Genomic DNA, 19,385 nt, shown 5'->3' with positions numbered 1-19,385 from the left:
TAATGATACCTGCCAGGTCGAGTGCATATGTTTGTGTCTGTGATGTGATGTTTGTGTGTGTGTGTGTGTGTGTGTGTGTGTGTGTGTGTGTGTGTGTGTGTGTGTGTCATACCAGCCTGTATTGGCTCACTAATTACTTTCCTCCCTCTCCTCTCCGCTCCCTGACACTCGGCTGTTTTAATGGCACACAGCTGAGGGAGAATCGATAGCGGCCGACTGCAGATTGGAGTTTTTGCGCCCGCTGAGATTGTGCGGCCAAAAGGTCTGAGCTTTCAGCGCCGCCACAGAAAAACTCTCTGAAAAACTCATTTCGGCAGGTTCACCACAAACCTGTGATGTCATCGCAGGTAAACACATCACTCCTGAGTTTCCTGATTTCTCTGCTCAGGTTTCCTTTACAGGATAATTTTTCATCTCCTCATCTTCAGTCTGAATTTAAAGCTTCAAATCATCAAAGACATTCATGAGATGCAGGGACTGACTTTACTGAGCCTGTGCCCATAATCCATAATATATAATGTTTGGTAGTGGGATGTTGTGGTTGTCATGGCGCCTGACCACGATGTTGCTGGGCAGTGGCACTTAACGGTCAGGTCAGACTGATCTTGTTTCAGTGAATCCAGGTTCTGATAACTTGTGGTTTTCTGGTGTTTGATGTGAATCAGAGGAGTGAAGTTCTGTTCCGAGGCTCGGGAATCAAACTGTCTGACGTGTCCTCAGAGCTCTGCTGTGATCATGACCAGCCAGTCATTTCCTACATTTCCCAGAATGACCTGCCCCTCTGACTCTGTCTTGTTGTTGTTGTTGTTGCTGCTGCTGCTTTGCATTCTGGTCTATTTCCTCCTGCTGTTGTCTTCTATGACGGATCACTGACCGTCTCTTTAACATTTGTAACAGGGTAATCTGTTTTTTTCATTTTCTGATTCAAAGAAGAACGAAGACCAGTCTGCACCAAACACCAAACAACACATATCTCTCTCTCTATCTCTCTATCTATCTATCTATCTGATGGATTCTCGTCTTCTGTCTTTTTCCTCGACGTCCTGCTTTTACTTGATCTCTCTCTTTTTCTCTTTCTGATCACATCATCATAAACAGACAGTCCACCCACAAAGCCACCATGGTAACCAAATCTACCTCCAGCAGACTCACACACACACACACACACACACACACACACACACAACAGAGGACTGTAGCATGCGTCATGCGTTGGGACCTTGGGCTGTCACACTCACATGCAGGGACCCGTGTGGACCGCAGAGCGTCCACTGGCTCGACAACGCATGTGTCCTCAGCAAAGCCAGGGGCCACACACACACACACACACACACACACACACACACACACATTTATAAATACACACAGTTGCAGTTGCAGCCAAGTGTCACGTCCACAGTGGCAGAGGAACCAGAGATCCAGGGCGTCCTGGTGGTTCAGTGGGTTAAGATGCCACACCAGTGGAAGTGGAGTACGACGCGCTGGGATGTTCCTCACACAGACCTGATCAATTCCACTATCAATTATTATTTCATCTGTAGTACTGACTGATACCCATCTCCAGGTATTACAGCCTGCACTTATCTCTTTAAAGACGCATGCTTACACAAAAAATAATCAATAATCGATAAAAGACAGTGAGCTGGGAGCAACTAGACGAGCTACAGTAAATGTATCAATAATAATTTAGGTAAATAATTAATCGTTAAGGTCGTTTTTCAAATGATAACACGACATTTTTTCGTTTCTTCTCTCAAAATCCTTCATATTTTTGTATTTCCTTGTCGGTGTGATGTCACCGCCGCTCTGATCATTCGCTAATTTGTCATTAATGTTGACATGTTGCAGAGTAAATACTTAGTGAAGGAATCAGTCTGGAGGATAATCCTGTGTCGCGGCCCTGCGAGCAGCGGTTTGCTCCGTGAAGTTAAACCAATGTGGTGTTTTCGCTCTTTAAGTGACACCAACTGTTTATCAATTACCAGAATTAGAGCCAAGTGTTCAGCCCAACGTCTGATCCATTCACTGTTTCAGCACCAGTGACACCTCGGCTCAGCGTCTCTCCCACTCCACACTTCCATCTAATTAAAAGGTTAAACACACACATACACACACACACACACACACACAGGAGATTCCTGAGCTTGACATTAACGTCTTGATTTCATGGCGTCGTCACCATCAGGCTCAACACGAGGCAAAAGGACAAAACATGTTCAGTTTCAAGCTTCACAAACGTGAGGATTTTCTTCCTTTTTCTGTTTTAAATCATTCGAAATTTAATATATTTTGGATTTTGTACTGTTGGTCAAACTAAACTAGACACGTCCCATCCCTGTCTTTGTCCTGAACTGATGTGTTTGGAGATTTTGTCAGAGGATGTTGCGTTTATGAAATCAGGATTTTCGCAGCAGCTTGTAAATGTCTTGGGAAGTTAGTTAACATGATTTATTAGCATATTGCATCATCCAGCCACATTTAGCTTTAGCCACTCTCCACTGACAGCAGCTGTTTACAGCGCTTCCACAACAGTTTTCAACACTGACCGATCACAGTTCAGTCACATAGTAGGTTTTAAATTAGACTTGTTGGTTTTTTTAAAGCTCTTTATGGCACAATGGAGATTTTCCTGTTAGATCTCTTCTCTAATTGGCTCTCTGACCCCTCCACCCTGTGACAATCTGACTCTACTGTGTCTATTGATTATTGGGGATGTGAAGGGTAGAGGAGCTGCAGTGGAGGAGAACATGAGTGATGCTGCAGTTCCTGTTTGCCTGCTGCAGTCAGTGCAGCCAACGTATGAGTTAGCGCTTCTCGTTGATTTCCTATGTCTCCAAAGAGGACAGCTTTTCATGAGTTAGGGATAATCCAATGAGATTTTAGAAAAAAAAACACGATATCCTTCAGTTTATCTAAAGATTGGGGATAGGATATTGGATTTATAATATTAGGTGACATGTTAAGAAAGAAAAACAAAGCTGAAGATGTGGAATCATCAACTGGACTAATTTGCATGTTTGGTGAAAGCTCGTTTTCATCCAGTTGATTCCTGGTACCTCATTTCATCTTCCGTCTCTACACTATATTTTAAATAAAGTCAGTGCTTGCAGTGTTTATGAAACCTGATTTGAAGGATTTATTCATCATTTAATTTATGATGTAACATCCCGATATTGATTTCCAGTCAATCACCCTTTTATTCATGTTTCCTCGTGCGAGCGGTGGAATAAAGCATCACACCCACAGGCCCGGCCCACAGCCCAGTTCTGCTCATTGTGGTCTGATGAAGCTCAACAGGCGTCGGCTGGAGACGGACGTCATTTCCAACAGGCTGCACAACAAATGACTGACAGCTGCTCTGTTTTCATAAGACGCCGACGCGCTGCTCACTCAGCTGTCACCGGTCTGCTTCCGATTTTAAACCGGAAACCACATGGCCTTTGTTCTGTAGACGTGCTCCGTCAAATTTAGCCCAATTATTGATTATTGGGCGGGTATCAAACCTCAGTACTCGCCCGGTACTGACCGACATGACTCAGAGTTTAGAAAACTGGCTGTAACTAAAGATTTCTTTCATTGTCGTTTAATCTAAATAACTTCTTGATTAATCGTTTAGTCAGAAAACAGTGAAAAACGCTGGTTTGAATTTACCACAGCCAAAGGAAATAAATTCAGATCGTGTTTTATAAAACCAACACTCTAAAACTAAAATGTGACAAACAAAAGGATTAAATCCTCACATCTGAGAAGCTGAAACCAGAGAATGTTTGAAGTTTTTGATTGAAAAATGACTAAAATGATTCACAGATTATGAAAATTCTTGTTTTTCTGACGATCGACTAATTGACTAATCCTCGCAGCTCTGCATCAAATGTCTTATTCTAAATCTAAAACATCTGAGACCTTTTGTCTTCTTTTGTTAAACGAAAGAAGTCCATGTCCCTCAGAGTAAAGTATCTGAGTTTGTTTTTTCTGTCAGTTTCATAAAGCAGCAGCAATCGAGCTCGAATTTACGGTTTATAAACCCCTCGCTGAACGACTGGAGGTTCAGGCGGTTTATGAGTTTCATCAAGTTACATCATCATCTAAACCCCTCCTCACAATTCACCGACTGGTCCGACTTCCAGCTGCTGGAATCAAACTAAGTCTCAGTGGATGTTTTGCAGCAGCTCTGTAACTAATGTACCGCACTGCAAGAAAGACAAATTCCAGTTTAAAATTATATCCTGAGCAGATTCTGCAGAGCTGAGTCTGATGACGATACCTGAGAATTCAAAAAAACCTGGGGATGAGACATCAGCCATTTTCTTTTTTAACATAATAGAAATAAAATAAAAATAATAAGAAACAGATTCTTTAAGATTAGATTTTTTAAAGACGCACTAAAAAAACAAACTTGTCTTTTAACTAATTAACTCTAACAGATAAACTGTGTAATGGAAACACTTTCTAAATTACATTCACACAGATCTGCAACGAGCTAATATCAGCCAATATATATATTTATATCTATCTATAGATACAACCAATATATAAGTTCAGCTCTACTTCAAATGTCGTGTTTGTTTCGATATATGTGATATAAAACGAAGGAAAGCAGCGAATCACAGTGGAGAATCTGTGGCCAGAGAACGTGACTGATAAATGACTCAAACAATAAACTGTCAAAATTACTGTCAATTAGTTCTCTGGTGATTGACTAATCAATTCATCAACTAATTACAGCTTTATTTCACAGATTAAAATCTCTGCCGCTGCAAAATTAAAAGCGGCTTCAGTAGATTCATGATCAGTACACTTTAAAACATCTACTGAATAAATCCTGTGCGACACTCAAACACAACTACATATTTACATTATATATCCTGTCTACACACTGAGTCTCATCACAGGCCTCCACATTTCAGATGACATCACCGATAAAACGTCAGTTCTCAATCGAGGAACGTTCACGTCGCCGTGCGTTCTCCTGCGGAGCCTCGTTCCACAGCAGCGTCATAGTTTCAGTCATTAAGCTTGATTAGGATTGAGTAATTAATCATAGATGATTCATGAAAATCCTTATTAAAAGCACTGCAGATAGAGAAAAAACATTCAGGCTGCACTGACCTGAAACGCACTGCTCCAGGACACAGGTGCGTGTGTTTGGTGAGTGTATGTACACACAGAAACTAGGGCTGAACCGATCACAGGGAAAATATAGAAAAGCTGCGAGAATGTGGAGGTGAGTCGGCACGATCGGCACGATCGCCCCTCACCGACTCAAAAAGCTTTGATACGACGACATGAAATATTCAGCAGAGGAGAAAATGTGCCGACAGATTCACACCTGAGCAGCACTTTGTTGATGAAATATGCATGTGTGGACATTCCCTCGTCTTCACCCAGTGTCTCTTTGTTCCTCCTGCTCAGACAGTTTCATATTTAACACCTTGGACTTCATCCCGCAGCATCACACACTAAAATCTCCAGAGGACGTTAAACACACCGACACCGGCCACAGCTTCATCGTACCACACCTGAAAGGTTACTTTGGGGGTCCGCCGGACATCTCGGCGCTGACGTCCAACAAGTCCATCGACAGCTCCGCCGTCTGTCCCGTCTGCAGGTCGCTCTGCATGAGGGCGCCGGCTAAATGCTCCGGGGGCAGCGCCTTAATGCCTAGAGGTCACAGTAAGACGGCAGAGATGATGTGATTTAGGCGACACTGAGAGAGGGAACGGGGGAAGGGGGCTTATCCGCCAGAGCTCAGCTGATTTGCCGAGTTTATCTAATAAACAGGTGGAGCGCCGGATCGTTTCTCAAAGACGGAGAAGAGGAAGAAGTTCCATCCTGCAGCACCACCCGTCAGACCTGATAGAAAACTGTTGCCTCGGCTTCTTCACACAAACAGAAACGGCTCAGACGTCTTTGTGGAAGAAAACCACCTCGTTTTACTTCCTCGCCAGTAGTTTTGTAGAAGAAGACTCCTTTTTGTTGAACAAAATATTTCAAACCTCTCTTAATTAGGTGGCCGCACAGGAGGGGAAATGATTAGACAATTAAATGAGGATTAATCAATCAAATCTCAAGCAAACCAAAGGCAGAAAATTCTCTGATTCAAGCTTCTCAAATATGAGATTTTGCTGCTTTTCTCAAACAGTTTCTGTTTCAAATCTGTGTCTGAGCTTCTGGATTTTCTTGAGATAAATGTCAAGATGCTTAAAACATCTTGATCTCCACTTAACATCTTTTCAGGGTGTTATTTAATATAAGTGAATCATCAACGGGGCAATAAAATGAAGATTTATGAAGCGAAATTGCTTCAGCTCAAGGGAGGAAATGTGAGGATATGACTGTAAACTGAATAAGAACTGGAAGAATTAATTTCATTATTAATGAATCTGCAGATTCATTTTCCAAGGTGACGTCTTCAAAACAACCCTAAACCAAAAAATATTCAGTTTGCTATTAAAACTAGTAAATATTCACATCGGAGATTTTTTTTGAGCGTTTGTGGTAAAAAAAAAAAAAAAAGAGAGAAATGAAGATTAATTCTCTGCGTGTTTTTCTTTCCCTTCTGATTTTAAGCCTCTTTGAAAAGATGCCATCCATTTACCCAGCAAGCTCTGCAGCACACCACGCTCTTATTTTGTAATGACCACACACACACACACACACACACACACGCAAAGCCATACACTCTCTCTAAATGATCACCACCTCACAAACCAACAGCAGACACTTTCTCGCCTTGTCTCGATGAGCGCCGACACACACACACACGCACACACACACACACACACACACACACACACACACACACACACACGTCCATCACATGATCAGGAGGCCTGTCAAGACTCCATCCTGCTGTGATCCACCAACAACCCTGTCAGTCCTCTAAACACACACACACACACACACACACCTGAGTGTTTGGAGTGTTTCACACTGTCTTGACGTTCAGCCGTGACGTTTCAACTTCCTCTCGCCGTTTCCATCATTAATAACATCTGCCAGCAGCAGGTTCTGCTCTGATAAACACTCTCGACTGGAACAGGAGCTCCGAGAGGCCTGCAGCTGCCACAGTTTTACCTCAGTGTGTGTGTGTGTGTGTGTGTGTGTGTGTGTGTGTGTGTGTGTCACTGCAGTGAGAGAAAATAAAGGCTTTTATGAATGATGAGGCTGATCAGAGGGAAACGGGACAGTTTGATGTGTCGAGGTTTGACTGCTTTCAGAGATTTCAAAGGCCAGGACTGATGTTTCTGGATTAAAGCTGCAGATTCCTGATTCGTCTGAACGTATAAATACATTTGAGCCTTTTCATGCTGAATTATTCTGCATTTACAGAGTCTATTCTACGTCGTCCTGGAGAGCCTGTCACTGTATTTTCAGATGCAGGTTGACACAAGTTTCACTGCAGCTCTGACAAAAGTGACATACGAGTGAAAAAAAACAACCTTCAACCCAATAAATCTGATTTTTTTACTGCAAAGCAAAGCGACGTAATTAAACACAAGTTCCCTGTGACGAACCGCAGTCACACAAATCTCCACGTCTATCACATTATCCACAACAAATGGACGTTTCAGGCAACAAGGTGGCTCGCATCCAGCATGTATCTAGGCTTCCTCCCTCACAATGTAGGCCTACCCAGGCCTGTATGAATAAAATATGCCATCCCCATTATATAAGGCAGAAATGTGCTGCTCCTGTTTGAGATGTATTGAAATAACAGTAGGGTGGAAAGCTGTGATTGAGATTCAATGGCCCATAGAGAGGGGGAGAGAGAGAGAGAGAGAGAGAGAGAGAGAGAGAGAGGGGGAGAGTTTGCTGCATCTGTGTGTGGAAAGAGAGAAGAGGAAGGAATAGGAGGAGGAAAATATTCCCAAGCATCCTCCCCATCCTCAGCTGCTCCGCAGGCCCGAAAACACAGAGGCAGGAGGCTGAGATCCCGGGCATCAAAAGCCCAAACTGCCCCTCTGTGCTGCTCTGTCACGCAGCGTTGCATCGCAATGCTATTATTAAACACGACCACACACACACACACACACACACACACACACAAACATTCACGCACACACACACATTCACACACATACACACACAGGTATGATTATGTCAACATCTCAAGGTCAAACAACCGGTTGTTTTTCGGACCCAAACCGCGCGAACGGCCCGGTTGGGTGTCTCATTTTTTTTTAATGAACAGCACCGCCGCGGAGACAAAGAGCAGCGGCCGAATCCCGCAGTGTGTTCCCGCTCTGCCCTCATCCTCTCCCGGCTACACAGGGCTGCCCAGGCCGGTCCCTGGCTGACAAACATCTGGATGGGAGGAGCGGGAGGGGACGGGAGGAGGAGGCGGAGGGGGCCGCAGGAATGAACGGTTAGATTCCGTTGGTAGGTAAGCTCCCGGTGTGGATGGTGATGGTGATGGTGGTGGTGATGAGATAACGGGATAACGAGGGGAAAGAGGAGGAAGAGGAAGAGGAAGAGGAGGAGGAGGAGGAGAAGGAGGAGAGGGGGAGAAGGCTTGCGCTTTTCTCGCCCCGTTTTTATTCATGTCTTACCCTCTGACAGCTCCAGCTCCAGCTCCGCCAGCCGGGCTCGGATCTCCAACGGTATCGGCGACGCCTCACGGTCCGCCATTCGGCTTGTACCGTAGAAAACACCTCCCCGGTTCAACTGCTGCCGCCGCCGCCGCTGCTGCTGCTGCTGCTGCTGCTGTTGCTGCTGCTACTCCTGCCTCCTCCTCCTCCTCCTCCTCCGCCGCTCGGAAAGGGAGAGCTTCTCCTCGGCGGCCCCTCCTCGGCGGAGGCGCGTAAAAGACTACGAAGCGTCGAGGGAGAACAAAGAGGATAAATCTGGGGCTCGTTTTAACGGGGGCCCGCCATGGCGCCCGGCTCTTCGAATCGGTAAAGAGCCCGGTTGCTCGGTCGGATCTCTACGCTGCCGTTGCGGTGGTTGTGGCGGTGGTAGTGGTGATGATGATGATGATGATGATGATGATGAGGCTCCGAGTCAGCGCCGTTTGCAGCTTCTTGCCGCTGGTGTCACGTGACTCTACGGAGGCAGGAGGGAGGGAGGAGGCGGCGGCGCCGGCCATCACCGGCAGGGGGCGCAGCGAGCAACCACACCTACAACAGTTTAGTTTCACTGCATTTAATCACAAAATACCTCATTAACTCACAAACTTAAAGAATATTAAAAAAAAACTTATTTTATTATTAAACATATTTCAACTTAAATGTGGTAAGATGTTGTCTTTTCCTTTTATTTTTTATTTTACTTTAAAAAAAAAACATTTATTAGGGCTGAAAACAAACAAAAATAAATCTGGCATTGATTTTATTTGCAGTCACTGTCTAAACATCTTCATTGTCTGCATATATACTGTATATGTGTGTGTGTGTGTGTGTGTGTGTGTGTGTGTGTGTGTGTGTGTGTGTTAATCATTATACTTATATTTAAATATTTCACAAAAATAAAATAAAATATATATTAATATATATATTAAATATATATTAATATATTATAATTCTTAATATTGATGTTCTTTTAGAAACATATTCCACTGAATAAACTTTTTTAAAGAATGTATAGTATTGCAGGTGTGGGGTCAATCTATATCTGATTGGCTGTTCCCTCTTTGAGCAGACATGATCAATTATGTGAGTGACTTTAACACTTGACTGTAAGGAGGAAGTCAGCTGGTAAATGTGTCTTATTAATGTAAAAAATACTCCATTACAAGTACAAGTCTTGTATTTAAAATTCTACTTAGGTAAATGTCAAATTTGTATAAAATATTAAAGGTTGCCACTTTGCAGAAGATTGCCTGAGATTATTGATACTGATGCATGAATGTTGTTGCTGTTGCAGCTGCTCAGGGTTGGACTGTCTGAGGACACTGAGCGTGCAACATTTTGAAATTAAAGAAAGATTTATCTTTATTTTCTGAAGCCAAACACAGCTGTATTTGATTGCGCTTTGTTTGGTCAGCGATGCTCTCCTGTTTTACAGATTGCCTGTCTTCTCCACTGCATTTTAATGTGGTCATTCTTTATTCAACAGCTGCATGTGGAAACTAAACCTCAACAGATTAATGTGATTAATATTTAAGGTCAAGCAGCTTTTAATTAAGTCCAGTATGACTGAACAAGCTTAATATGGCAGTGACACATATGTGAGCATCAATTTGTTCTTCTAATAACACCGTATTTCATTAGTATTATTCATCCCATTCATTAGGGCTATAGCCCTCCAAGAATCAAATCATCCTCATTGTAAACAAGTGGTGGGGCCACATAATGGAGTCATGACTGTTACAATGTGATTCAACTTCCATCTGCTGGTTGGAAGGAGGAACCACAACCAAGGGAGTGAATGTCATCAAACTTACCCAAAGCCTCTGTGTGTGTGTGTGTGTGTGTGTGTGTGTGTGTGTGTGTGTGTGTGAGGACGCTGCTGTGACTCTGCTGCTGTGTCCATCACCACTGTACTTAAAGAATATTAGTGATGGAAATGTATAAATGAAGAATAGAAAAATAAAGTGAAAACATCATAAAAAAAGAAAAAGAAATGAGTGGTCTAGTGAAGCTATGGCTACCATCCCATCAACATACATAAACACAAAACAACATACATCCGCTAACATCTGTAACTTCAAAGGCACTTCTTTAATATTTGTTCAGTATTATGTACATCTGTACAGACAAAGTAACATGTGCCACAACCACATCTGCTCTTTCTCCATGGCAACTGCTTTACATTTAAAATTTTATATTTTAAACAGAAGAACATTGGACTCAATACAATCAAATTCAAGTTCCCAAATACAGTTCAAGTTCTTTGTGCTGAAACAGTGCTTGGTTATGGACACTCACTAACTAACTACCCCGCACAGCTGAAAGCATGCTTCCCTTTACGGGACGACCTGTGTCCAAAACAGTGGACGCTGCGACACTGAGGTACGTCCACTAGACTAAAGCTTTAACACACAAAAGCACTCCTGTCTAACATAAATAAAAAGATGACATAAATTAAATTCTAAAATGAAAAAACAAATCATGCGGAGATAAAGGATTGAGATTCAGTGCTCTTCAAGTTCAATTTGATTCCTCGACTAGCAAGATCAAATCAGTACAGAGGTGTGATCCTCCCAGTACTCACTAATACACACTGGACCTTTGACATCTCACCAACATCTGAAACCGAAACAAACTGGGTGAATGGCACTAACACTGAGAGAGAAACAAACGTGTGCCCACAGCTGCCCTGTAGACTAAAGCATAACAAAGATGTATGGAAATAAAAACCACCAAAACCAGTTCAGGATCATGGCAGAACGTCCTGTACAGAGACAAATCAACACACACACACACACACACACACACACACACACACACACACACACACACACACACACACAGAGCCAGGAGAGAAGTGCCGGTGCCATCAGCAAAACAAGACTAAATCAAAATGGAACCTGGCTCCCGATAAACTGACCTGAACCACAAACCAAGAAATAAAACTAATGTAAAGTAGCGGCTCAACATTTACACATTCTTCCCGTCTAAAATCGGCATCCTGAGAGGTTAACGCCCCCGAGCCCACACCAGCCCATCCTGTCCTAAACCAGCCAGCAGTAAGACCCCCCCCAGTATTTATCAGGGCTTCAGTTTCCAGATCCAGACCTAAATTGAGTTGATTTAAAGGCTTAATGTAATATATGCTGATAAATCTTCAAACATGCAGCCTGTTTGTACAATAATACAATTTCATCTTATATAAGACACATAAGACCAATTAAAAAAAAAAAAAAAAAAACCATAGCTGTCTTTGTCCATCTTATATGATCACCACGGTAACAGAGCTGGGTTCAGGGGTGTGGCCCGGATAGGTTGGGATGTGCTCTGCCTCGGAGGCGGCTTGGTCAGCAGGTGGGGCCGGCTCACTGGACGACGCTCTCTGGCAGATCTCCGCATAGCTTGGCTTTTTGGACTCCTGACCAATCACAGCACAAGATGGGGTCAGGGTCTGTCACACCTTTCCTCTCTTGCTCATTAATGGCTTTCAAGTATCAAATTGATCCAATATCCTTTTCAAATATTGAACTATCGTCTCTACACCACTCAGGTTCACACTCACTGGGGCCAGAAAACACTTTTATTTGTTACTTATCATCAACTTTCTACAGCTGAGCAACAAAACCAACAAAGTATGTGCAGTTATAGGTCACACTGGTGTGATGTACTGTGATGCATTAAATAAAAGTTAGTATTAAATTTGGTAAGAATATTTTTTCAGTCAAGAGATATCTCAAAACTCACCTGTTATGAGTTTTTATTCCGTAGTATTTACTCTTCTTTTTTTAAGCATCTTTGCGTTCACCGACAAGATCCATATTAATCTGATTATTATAATTCAAATTATATTAAATTATATTATTATTATCTTTATTAGGTTTAGTGACATTTTTAGTAATGATAGTCAAACACATGGTCGGGCTCTAGTTTAGTATATTTTTGTAGTGACAGTCGTTGTGACAGTATGTTTCGGTGGGACTGACAGATATGGACAGAGGAGAACATTAAACATGGAAAGAGCAAAAAGACCTACAAGCTCATCTGATATGCTTAGATTAAAAAGATGCTATTTCAAATAGAGTAGTTCTTAAATAAAAACAGTAGAAACAATAAACACTATATATTAGCTGAAACTGCAGCTGAGCAAGTCTTACTGTGACTGGTTCCTGTGTGAGCTGAGCAGGTCTGTCCTCAATACTCGTCTCTGCACTCTCCATCGCATTTCTATGGAGACAAGCAGAACAATCTCTATACACACAGCTGACCACAACTGGTGCCATGACAACTGAACCACATATGAAATATCTCAATAGTAAGGAAAAATAAAAATAACTTCAGACACTTGTAGATTCAATCATGTTATAAGCCGAGGGGAACAGTAAAGGAACCTCGAGGAATATTTAAATGTAAAAACAGAAAATGAACCAGACGAGCTAATGCAGAGTTTACTGCAGAGGTAAATCTGTCTCAGGATACTTACTGCTGTGAGACTGGCAGAGGCTCTTCTGACATTGTTGGCACTGATGCACAGGGGCTGCTGCTTTTGACTGGATCCTGTGACAATCATAACACGGTTCAGCCATCAGTGCATGTGACTTCACACAGACTTTCAGTCTGAAAACAGACTGTCACCTTGTTGAGCATGAGGCATGAGACGTGTGTGTGTGTGTGTGTGTGTGTGTGTGTGTGTGTGTGTGTGTGTGTGTGTGTGTGTGTGCGCGCATCAGACAGACAGACAGAGAACTTGGTTACCTTGACGCTGCCGTTAGCTGCAGGTATGGTTGCTATGGCAGTGTTTGCTGGAGGAAGAGGAGGGAAGCTCGTCAGCCCGAGCTCAAGAGGAGGAGACGGCTGACGAGGAGGCGACTGACTTGGTTGATTCTACACAAACAAACACAGTAAATATCGAGTCTCAACAAACTTTACAAACACTAATAAGCTAAGTGGCTACTTACACGACTGTTTGATGACAAATCTGCTCCTCTGGCTCCTCCTCTCCTCCTCTGGTTGAAGTTTGCTCTCCTGCAGAGAAACAGAGCCGTGATACTGAAGGTTGATTCACACTTCTACATTAAAGCATCACCCAACCTACAGTATCCAGTAGTGTGTCTGTGCAGCCATAGACGGCTATGGATGTGCACCTTTTAAGAATTGTAATTATATAAAGATGCAGCTTCTCAGAAAAAAAAAAAAAAAAAAAAAAAAAAACATCTTCACCTCAGGCTACAACTCACTCTCACACTGCAGCACACATGGCTGTAACTACGGCAACCTGATGATTAAGTATAATTCAGACATAAATCCCAAAATTCAGCAGTTCCTTCTACTGATTTGCAGGTTCTACTGTTTCCTTGTGTATTTTATTCACATACACCAGAAAAGATAAAGAAACGCACGGTGCAGTAAAGTGCTGTATGACTTGCTGTCAGTCTGCAGGATTTATTCTCCCTGTGTAGCACTGAGACAAATGACAGACACAGTGAATGAGCTCCCTGTCAGTCTGTTTGACCTTATGCTAACTCATGCTAACTTGTTATTCAGAGGAAGGACAATATAACTGACATTACAGTCAAAATTTAATGTACAACTTTTTTTTTTTGCACACTACAACTACATGACCTGTGTTAGTTATGCAGATATGGAAGGACTACATTTGGTGATACAAACAATGGAGACTTTATTCCCAAATGTCTGAAAATCTGAAAAGTTCATGTTTTTACCTTCCCCGGTCAGAAGTGGGTGCCACAACTTGCTTGTGGGGCTCCATTTTTCCGCCTCTGCTCGGACGGCGCATGTTGCCCCGCGACCGCCCTCGGCCCGGCTTCGTCGGAGAAGAGGAGCGCTCCATTGGTGCGTGCTCTGATGAGTACGAGTAGTCATTCTGATGGTGCTGCCAACGGTCTCCAGAGGTCGACCACCTCGAGCCTCTCCTGGAAGATGTTATTGATGAAACATTGTGTTGACCGGCGTGTGGTCACTCCAAAATTAACAACAGACTGACAGCCATACTAATATGATAACAAAAATATTATCACTGCTGATGAATGGGAAGTGTACACACATTTCTTTCTTATCATAATTATGCAAAACAACATCAGACACATGGCAGGATCACAAGTAGCTACCTGAGCCTGTGCGGGTTGTGAGGTTTAAAGTTGGAAGCTGCTGCGAATCCATTCATGAAATCATTCAGTGATGGAGGCTACGGGCAAAAAAGTAGCTTGATGAAAACTAAATCACACACACACCACAGACCTCTACTGTTCACACATTCAATGAGCCGCATCCAGCAACAGTCTCCACAATTCAAAGAAAAGGAAAATGAATGTTGCAATGGTGATGCAAAAATAAAGCGTCTTCCTGTTACATGTCATCCTGAGACGCGTTTCCGACATCAAAGGCCTCACCTCACCACAGTCCGGGTATCCTGGAGCAGCTGATGCCCACATCTCACTGGTGAAGTCGTATAGCTGCTGTGCTGGCATGTGGGTGGGGCAGGGCTGCTGATAGGCCGTCGGGGTAAAGTAGGAGCCATAATGGTTGCCACACTGATCCAGCTGGGTGGGTCTGTAGCCATTTTTTGGAGCGTAGGAAGTGACTGCCATGGTTTTGGCCTTTATCCTCACCATTAACGGCTTTCCCTTAAACACCCGAACCTCTTCTCTGAGGTACTTGTAGGCCTGAAGAAGGATAGAAACACGTCACTGTCTGTTTTCATTGCATAAACTACACCATATCACAGCTGTTTTATGGTCTTCCTGTTACACTGAAGCCTATTCTAATCAACATTTCTAAACTGTAAACAATAAAAGCATTACTTCAGTGATTATTGGCTGTATTTTTACCTGCTGTGCCTCGGCTTCGGATGTAAAGGTGATGAACCAGTTATCGTTGCTTACAAACTCACAGCTCAGGAACTTGGGCAGATCCTCCCCATCAAACAGAGCCTCCACCTCCTGCACCGCAGTAATGTTAAACACATATAAACTTTACACTTAAAAATCCCTGGTTACTATTGACAGCAACTAGTACTGAACTGAGAAATGAACTATTCTGCTAATAGGAGTATGAAAGGCGTTAGGTTGTGTTGGCGTAGGTGGTGGAGCCTTGCCTCACGAGGAGTGGTGTCAGGGATCTCACGAAGGATGATAACACATCGACTCTGTCTGGGCCGAACCTTCTGTCCACATGGAGCCACCTGGACCAGTGGCAGGGCTAACATCCAATCAGAAGACAGGAGAGTGTCTCAGAAACAACAATAAGTGTGAGATATTTGGAATGGAAATTGATTGGTGAAATGATTAATGCATTATCTGTATATAATCTTCTACCCTGAATAAAAATCTAAACAATAAATGTCAGTCAGAGATTGCTGCAGATAAATAAACACTAACATTTCAGGATGTCAGAGATGAGGTCCAGGTCTGTGCTGAGATTCTTGATTTGGTCGAGGCTGGCCAGAGTTGAGATGGGAACGTACTGGTCACTGTCCATCTGAGATGTGAGGTACAGGTCTCTGCCAAGGTGCTCCCTGTGGAGGGACAGAGGATCTGATAAGAAGATTCCTCTACTGAGGAATGTCTGGAGGGGTTGCCAGGGGTTACATCATGTCAAACATGCTGGACAAAAAACTAATAAAACAAAACGATTGTATTAATTTCCCAGACAAAGAGAATGGCTTATTAACTTTGGTTGGGGGGGGGTATAATAGTGCACAATGGTATTTCTACTGTTATCAGTGCATTGGTTTGACATTGTGAGTTTGTTTTTATGCTTCAACAACATGTTTTGTTCATAATCAGCTAAACATTTGATGACTTCTTCCAGAGAACTCAGAGAAGTGATGTGTTGTGAGTTGTGACCTGGTCAGGCAGGACTCCAGAACTGTCCTCAGCTCCTCTCTGATCTCATCTGAAACCAAAGCATGTCATTACCACATCTGAGTTCACAGAGTCATTGTGGTTCTACTGTGTTGAAACATAAGTACAGTTAATATAAACTGGAAAAACAAAAGTCAGATTTATACCTGAGACAGGTGGGTCACAGGACTCTCCATTAACTATAGGTGCTTCAGCAGTCAGGGTCTGGTACTCCAGTGTAGCAGGATCAGCCACAGCCTCGACCAGGCCCATGTTCTCCAGCTGGAACTCTGGCACATACCCTAAAATAAAGATAAAAAATCAGCCTCACAGCATCTTACCACCACAACATAACCACAGTCTGCATGCAGGCATTGACATCCTTTAACCGATATTGTTTTTGTGTTGTTCAAAGAATAGATTACACACTCTTGGAATGCAGTCATCATCATAATTTGAAAACAGAATGTTTATTTTAGTTCTGGGGTCCAGGTAAAGGTGACTCCAGCGTACCTTCATTATTGGTCAGATCGTTGGAGAATGGAAGCCATGGCTGCTGAGCCTGAGGGTACGCGGTGTCTGGGATGTCCAAGTTAAAGTTGTGATTGGTCCATACCTCAGCATCAGGGTTAAGGCTTGGAGCAGCAATAGGTTCCTGAAATGAAAATGTGCACAGTATTAGTCTGATATGAAAAGTTAAATCAAACGGATTTATAAGATTTTTTAAAAACGTGGGAGAATTATTTATAGAGAACAGAGAAAATCAATGTGAATGTTTACTACAGATTCTTAATTGACACAGGCTTTTTTCAGATAACACAACCTCTGAATCTGATTTAATCTAACCTTTTATATCAAGGCTGTTATTACCTCCACCGGGGAGTTTGTTTTCACCAGTGTCTGTGTGTTTGTCAGCAGGATTACACAAAAAGGAATCGCTCTGGTTTGCCAAATGGTTACAGCGCATGCCACATAAATGCAACGTCCGTGGTTCAATTCTGTCTACGGACCTTCTCTCTCCCTTGTGTTTCCCATCAACCCCTCCACTGCTGACTGTCACACAAAGGCAAAAAATTAAAAATAAAAATCCAGGAAAAAAAAAAAAAGGATTACACAAAAACTTCTGAACTGATTTGCACCAAACCTGGTGGAGGGATGATCAGGGAAGTTAGTTTTGGTGCAGATCCAGATCACTTACTGTGAGTTTGATTTTTTTTTCCTGAGGTCTGGTGTATGGTGTTTGACACAGGTCTCTCTGAGTGCTGTTCTAGTTTGACAAGTGGTCTGCATACCTGCATTATGAGCATGTTACATCATTTCTTATCACATTCTAATAGAACCAAGACTGTGTATCAAGGACATCTGTGTGAACAATGACCACTACTTATATAACATCTTTGTAAGAAGGTGTATGTAAGACTCTACCGACTTTCATTCCAGTGGTAAATGCTAAGTCCTGACCTGTTCATTGTGTGTTCTATCCTCATCTATCATCTAGCCAGACATTCAAGTCTTTCTTTCCTCCCAGGACCACATAAAAACATTTTAAATCTTTTGGGGATAAGACAAACTGAATGTAACTCAACCCAGCCACCCCACATATTGAGCGAACACTTACAGACTGAGAGCAATCTGTGTGCCAGTCCCACACGCACGATCCCTGAGGCATCACAGTGCTGTAGGGGTAAGCTCCCAGCAGAGCCATGGAGGGCTGGAGCTCTGAGACCGAGGCTGGGATTTTCTCCGTGTCACTGCCCATCTTGCTCTCATCCTGGCTGGACTCGGTCTTGGACGCCCCCTGAGCCCACCCATCACAGCTGTCCTCCAGACCCAGTTTGATCCAGGGATGGGGATAGAGGCGGCAAACTGAGGAGTCTGCGTCCTCTCCCAGCAGCTCAGACACCATCTCCCTCATCCCTCCCTCCCTCTCTCCCTCCTCAGTGGCTGATGGCAGTTCATGACCCCGGAAGTGAATCTCGTAAGACGGAGTTGAGGCATAAACGTCAATCTGACCCGGGTCCACTGTGATCATGTTGTGGTCTTCCTGGTCCAAAAACAAAGTGCTTTCATCCTGACAACTCAACTCAGTGGGAATCATGTCAGCGTGGATCTTGATGCTTTCAGACAGTGTCTCTGTAGCTGAAGCATTGGGAGTTTCTGGAGGAATCTCACCATCTTGTGTGGGGTGTTGCTCCGGTGACATGATCACCTCATTAATTCCCTCCAGGTCAATTCCAGGTGATGAATCTCCAGGGTGAGGTAAACAGTCCGCAGTGTCATGCTGTGGGCTGACCTCGACTTGAGGGCTCTCACAGTCATGGCAAACACTGGAGGTAAATGTTTCTGGTGGTTCAGAGGATGGTTGTGGACTGTGGGACTGATGTTCTAAATCATCTGCAGATTGATGCTGAATTGACGAAGAGACGGGATCAATCTGAGTCACCTGTGTAACCATCTCTTCCTCCTCTTCTTCCCCACACTCGCACAGAGACACTTTCACCAGCTGATATTCATTCATTAGGACTGGGCTGCTTTCACTCACAGTAGCAGTACTGAAACTCTCTTTGTCTTCCTCGAAGGTTGCGCAAGGAGATGAGGAAGAGGGAGGTGGAGTGGAGGAAGAGGGAGGTGAAGTGGAGGAAGAGGGAGGTGGAGTGGTGGAAGAGGGAGGTGGAGTGGAGGAAGAGGGAGGTGGAGTGGTGGAAGAGGGAGGTGGAGGGGAGGAAGAGGGAGGTAGAGTGGAGGAAGAGGGAGGTGGAGTGGAGGAAGAGGGAGGTGGAGCAGAGGAAGAGGGAGGTGGAGTGGAGGAAGAGGGAGGTGGAGTGGTGGAGGTGATAACAGAAAGCTCTCCTTCAGCTGGAGGAGGCAGTGTGGGAGGACTGAGACTTGAATCCTCAATGCAGTTCTCAGGGTCCTGAAGCATGATGCTTGTATTCACAGCTGCACAGTCATCACA

General features: G+C 43.5%; 1 protein-coding gene across 1 annotated transcript in view; it reads right to left on the bottom strand.

Annotated features, from left to right (window-relative positions):
- The window catches only part of LOC111238306 (disco-interacting protein 2 homolog C-like), a 44,776-nt gene extending 36,145 nt beyond the window's left edge, over nucleotides 1-8,631 (bottom strand). The window contains exons 1-2 of the mRNA XM_022767741.1: nucleotides 8,553-8,631; nucleotides 5,532-5,661 (exon numbers count right to left, since the gene is read on the bottom strand). Of these exons, the coding sequence (XP_022623462.1) occupies nucleotides 5,532-5,661; nucleotides 8,553-8,631 (209 nt within the window). The remainder of the gene's footprint in view (nucleotides 1-5,531; nucleotides 5,662-8,552) is intronic.
- Nucleotides 8,632-19,385: the final 10,754 nt, after the last annotated feature.

The sequence above is a fragment of the Seriola dumerili genome, unplaced genomic scaffold, assembly GCF_002260705.1.
Source record: "Seriola dumerili isolate Sdu_G_001 unplaced genomic scaffold, Sdu_1.0 BDQW01001298.1, whole genome shotgun sequence".
NCBI classification, from domain to species: domain Eukaryota; kingdom Metazoa; phylum Chordata; class Actinopteri; order Carangiformes; family Carangidae; genus Seriola; species Seriola dumerili.
Note: the sequence above shows the minus strand (reverse complement) of the source record. Positions and strands in the feature narration are given on the sequence as shown.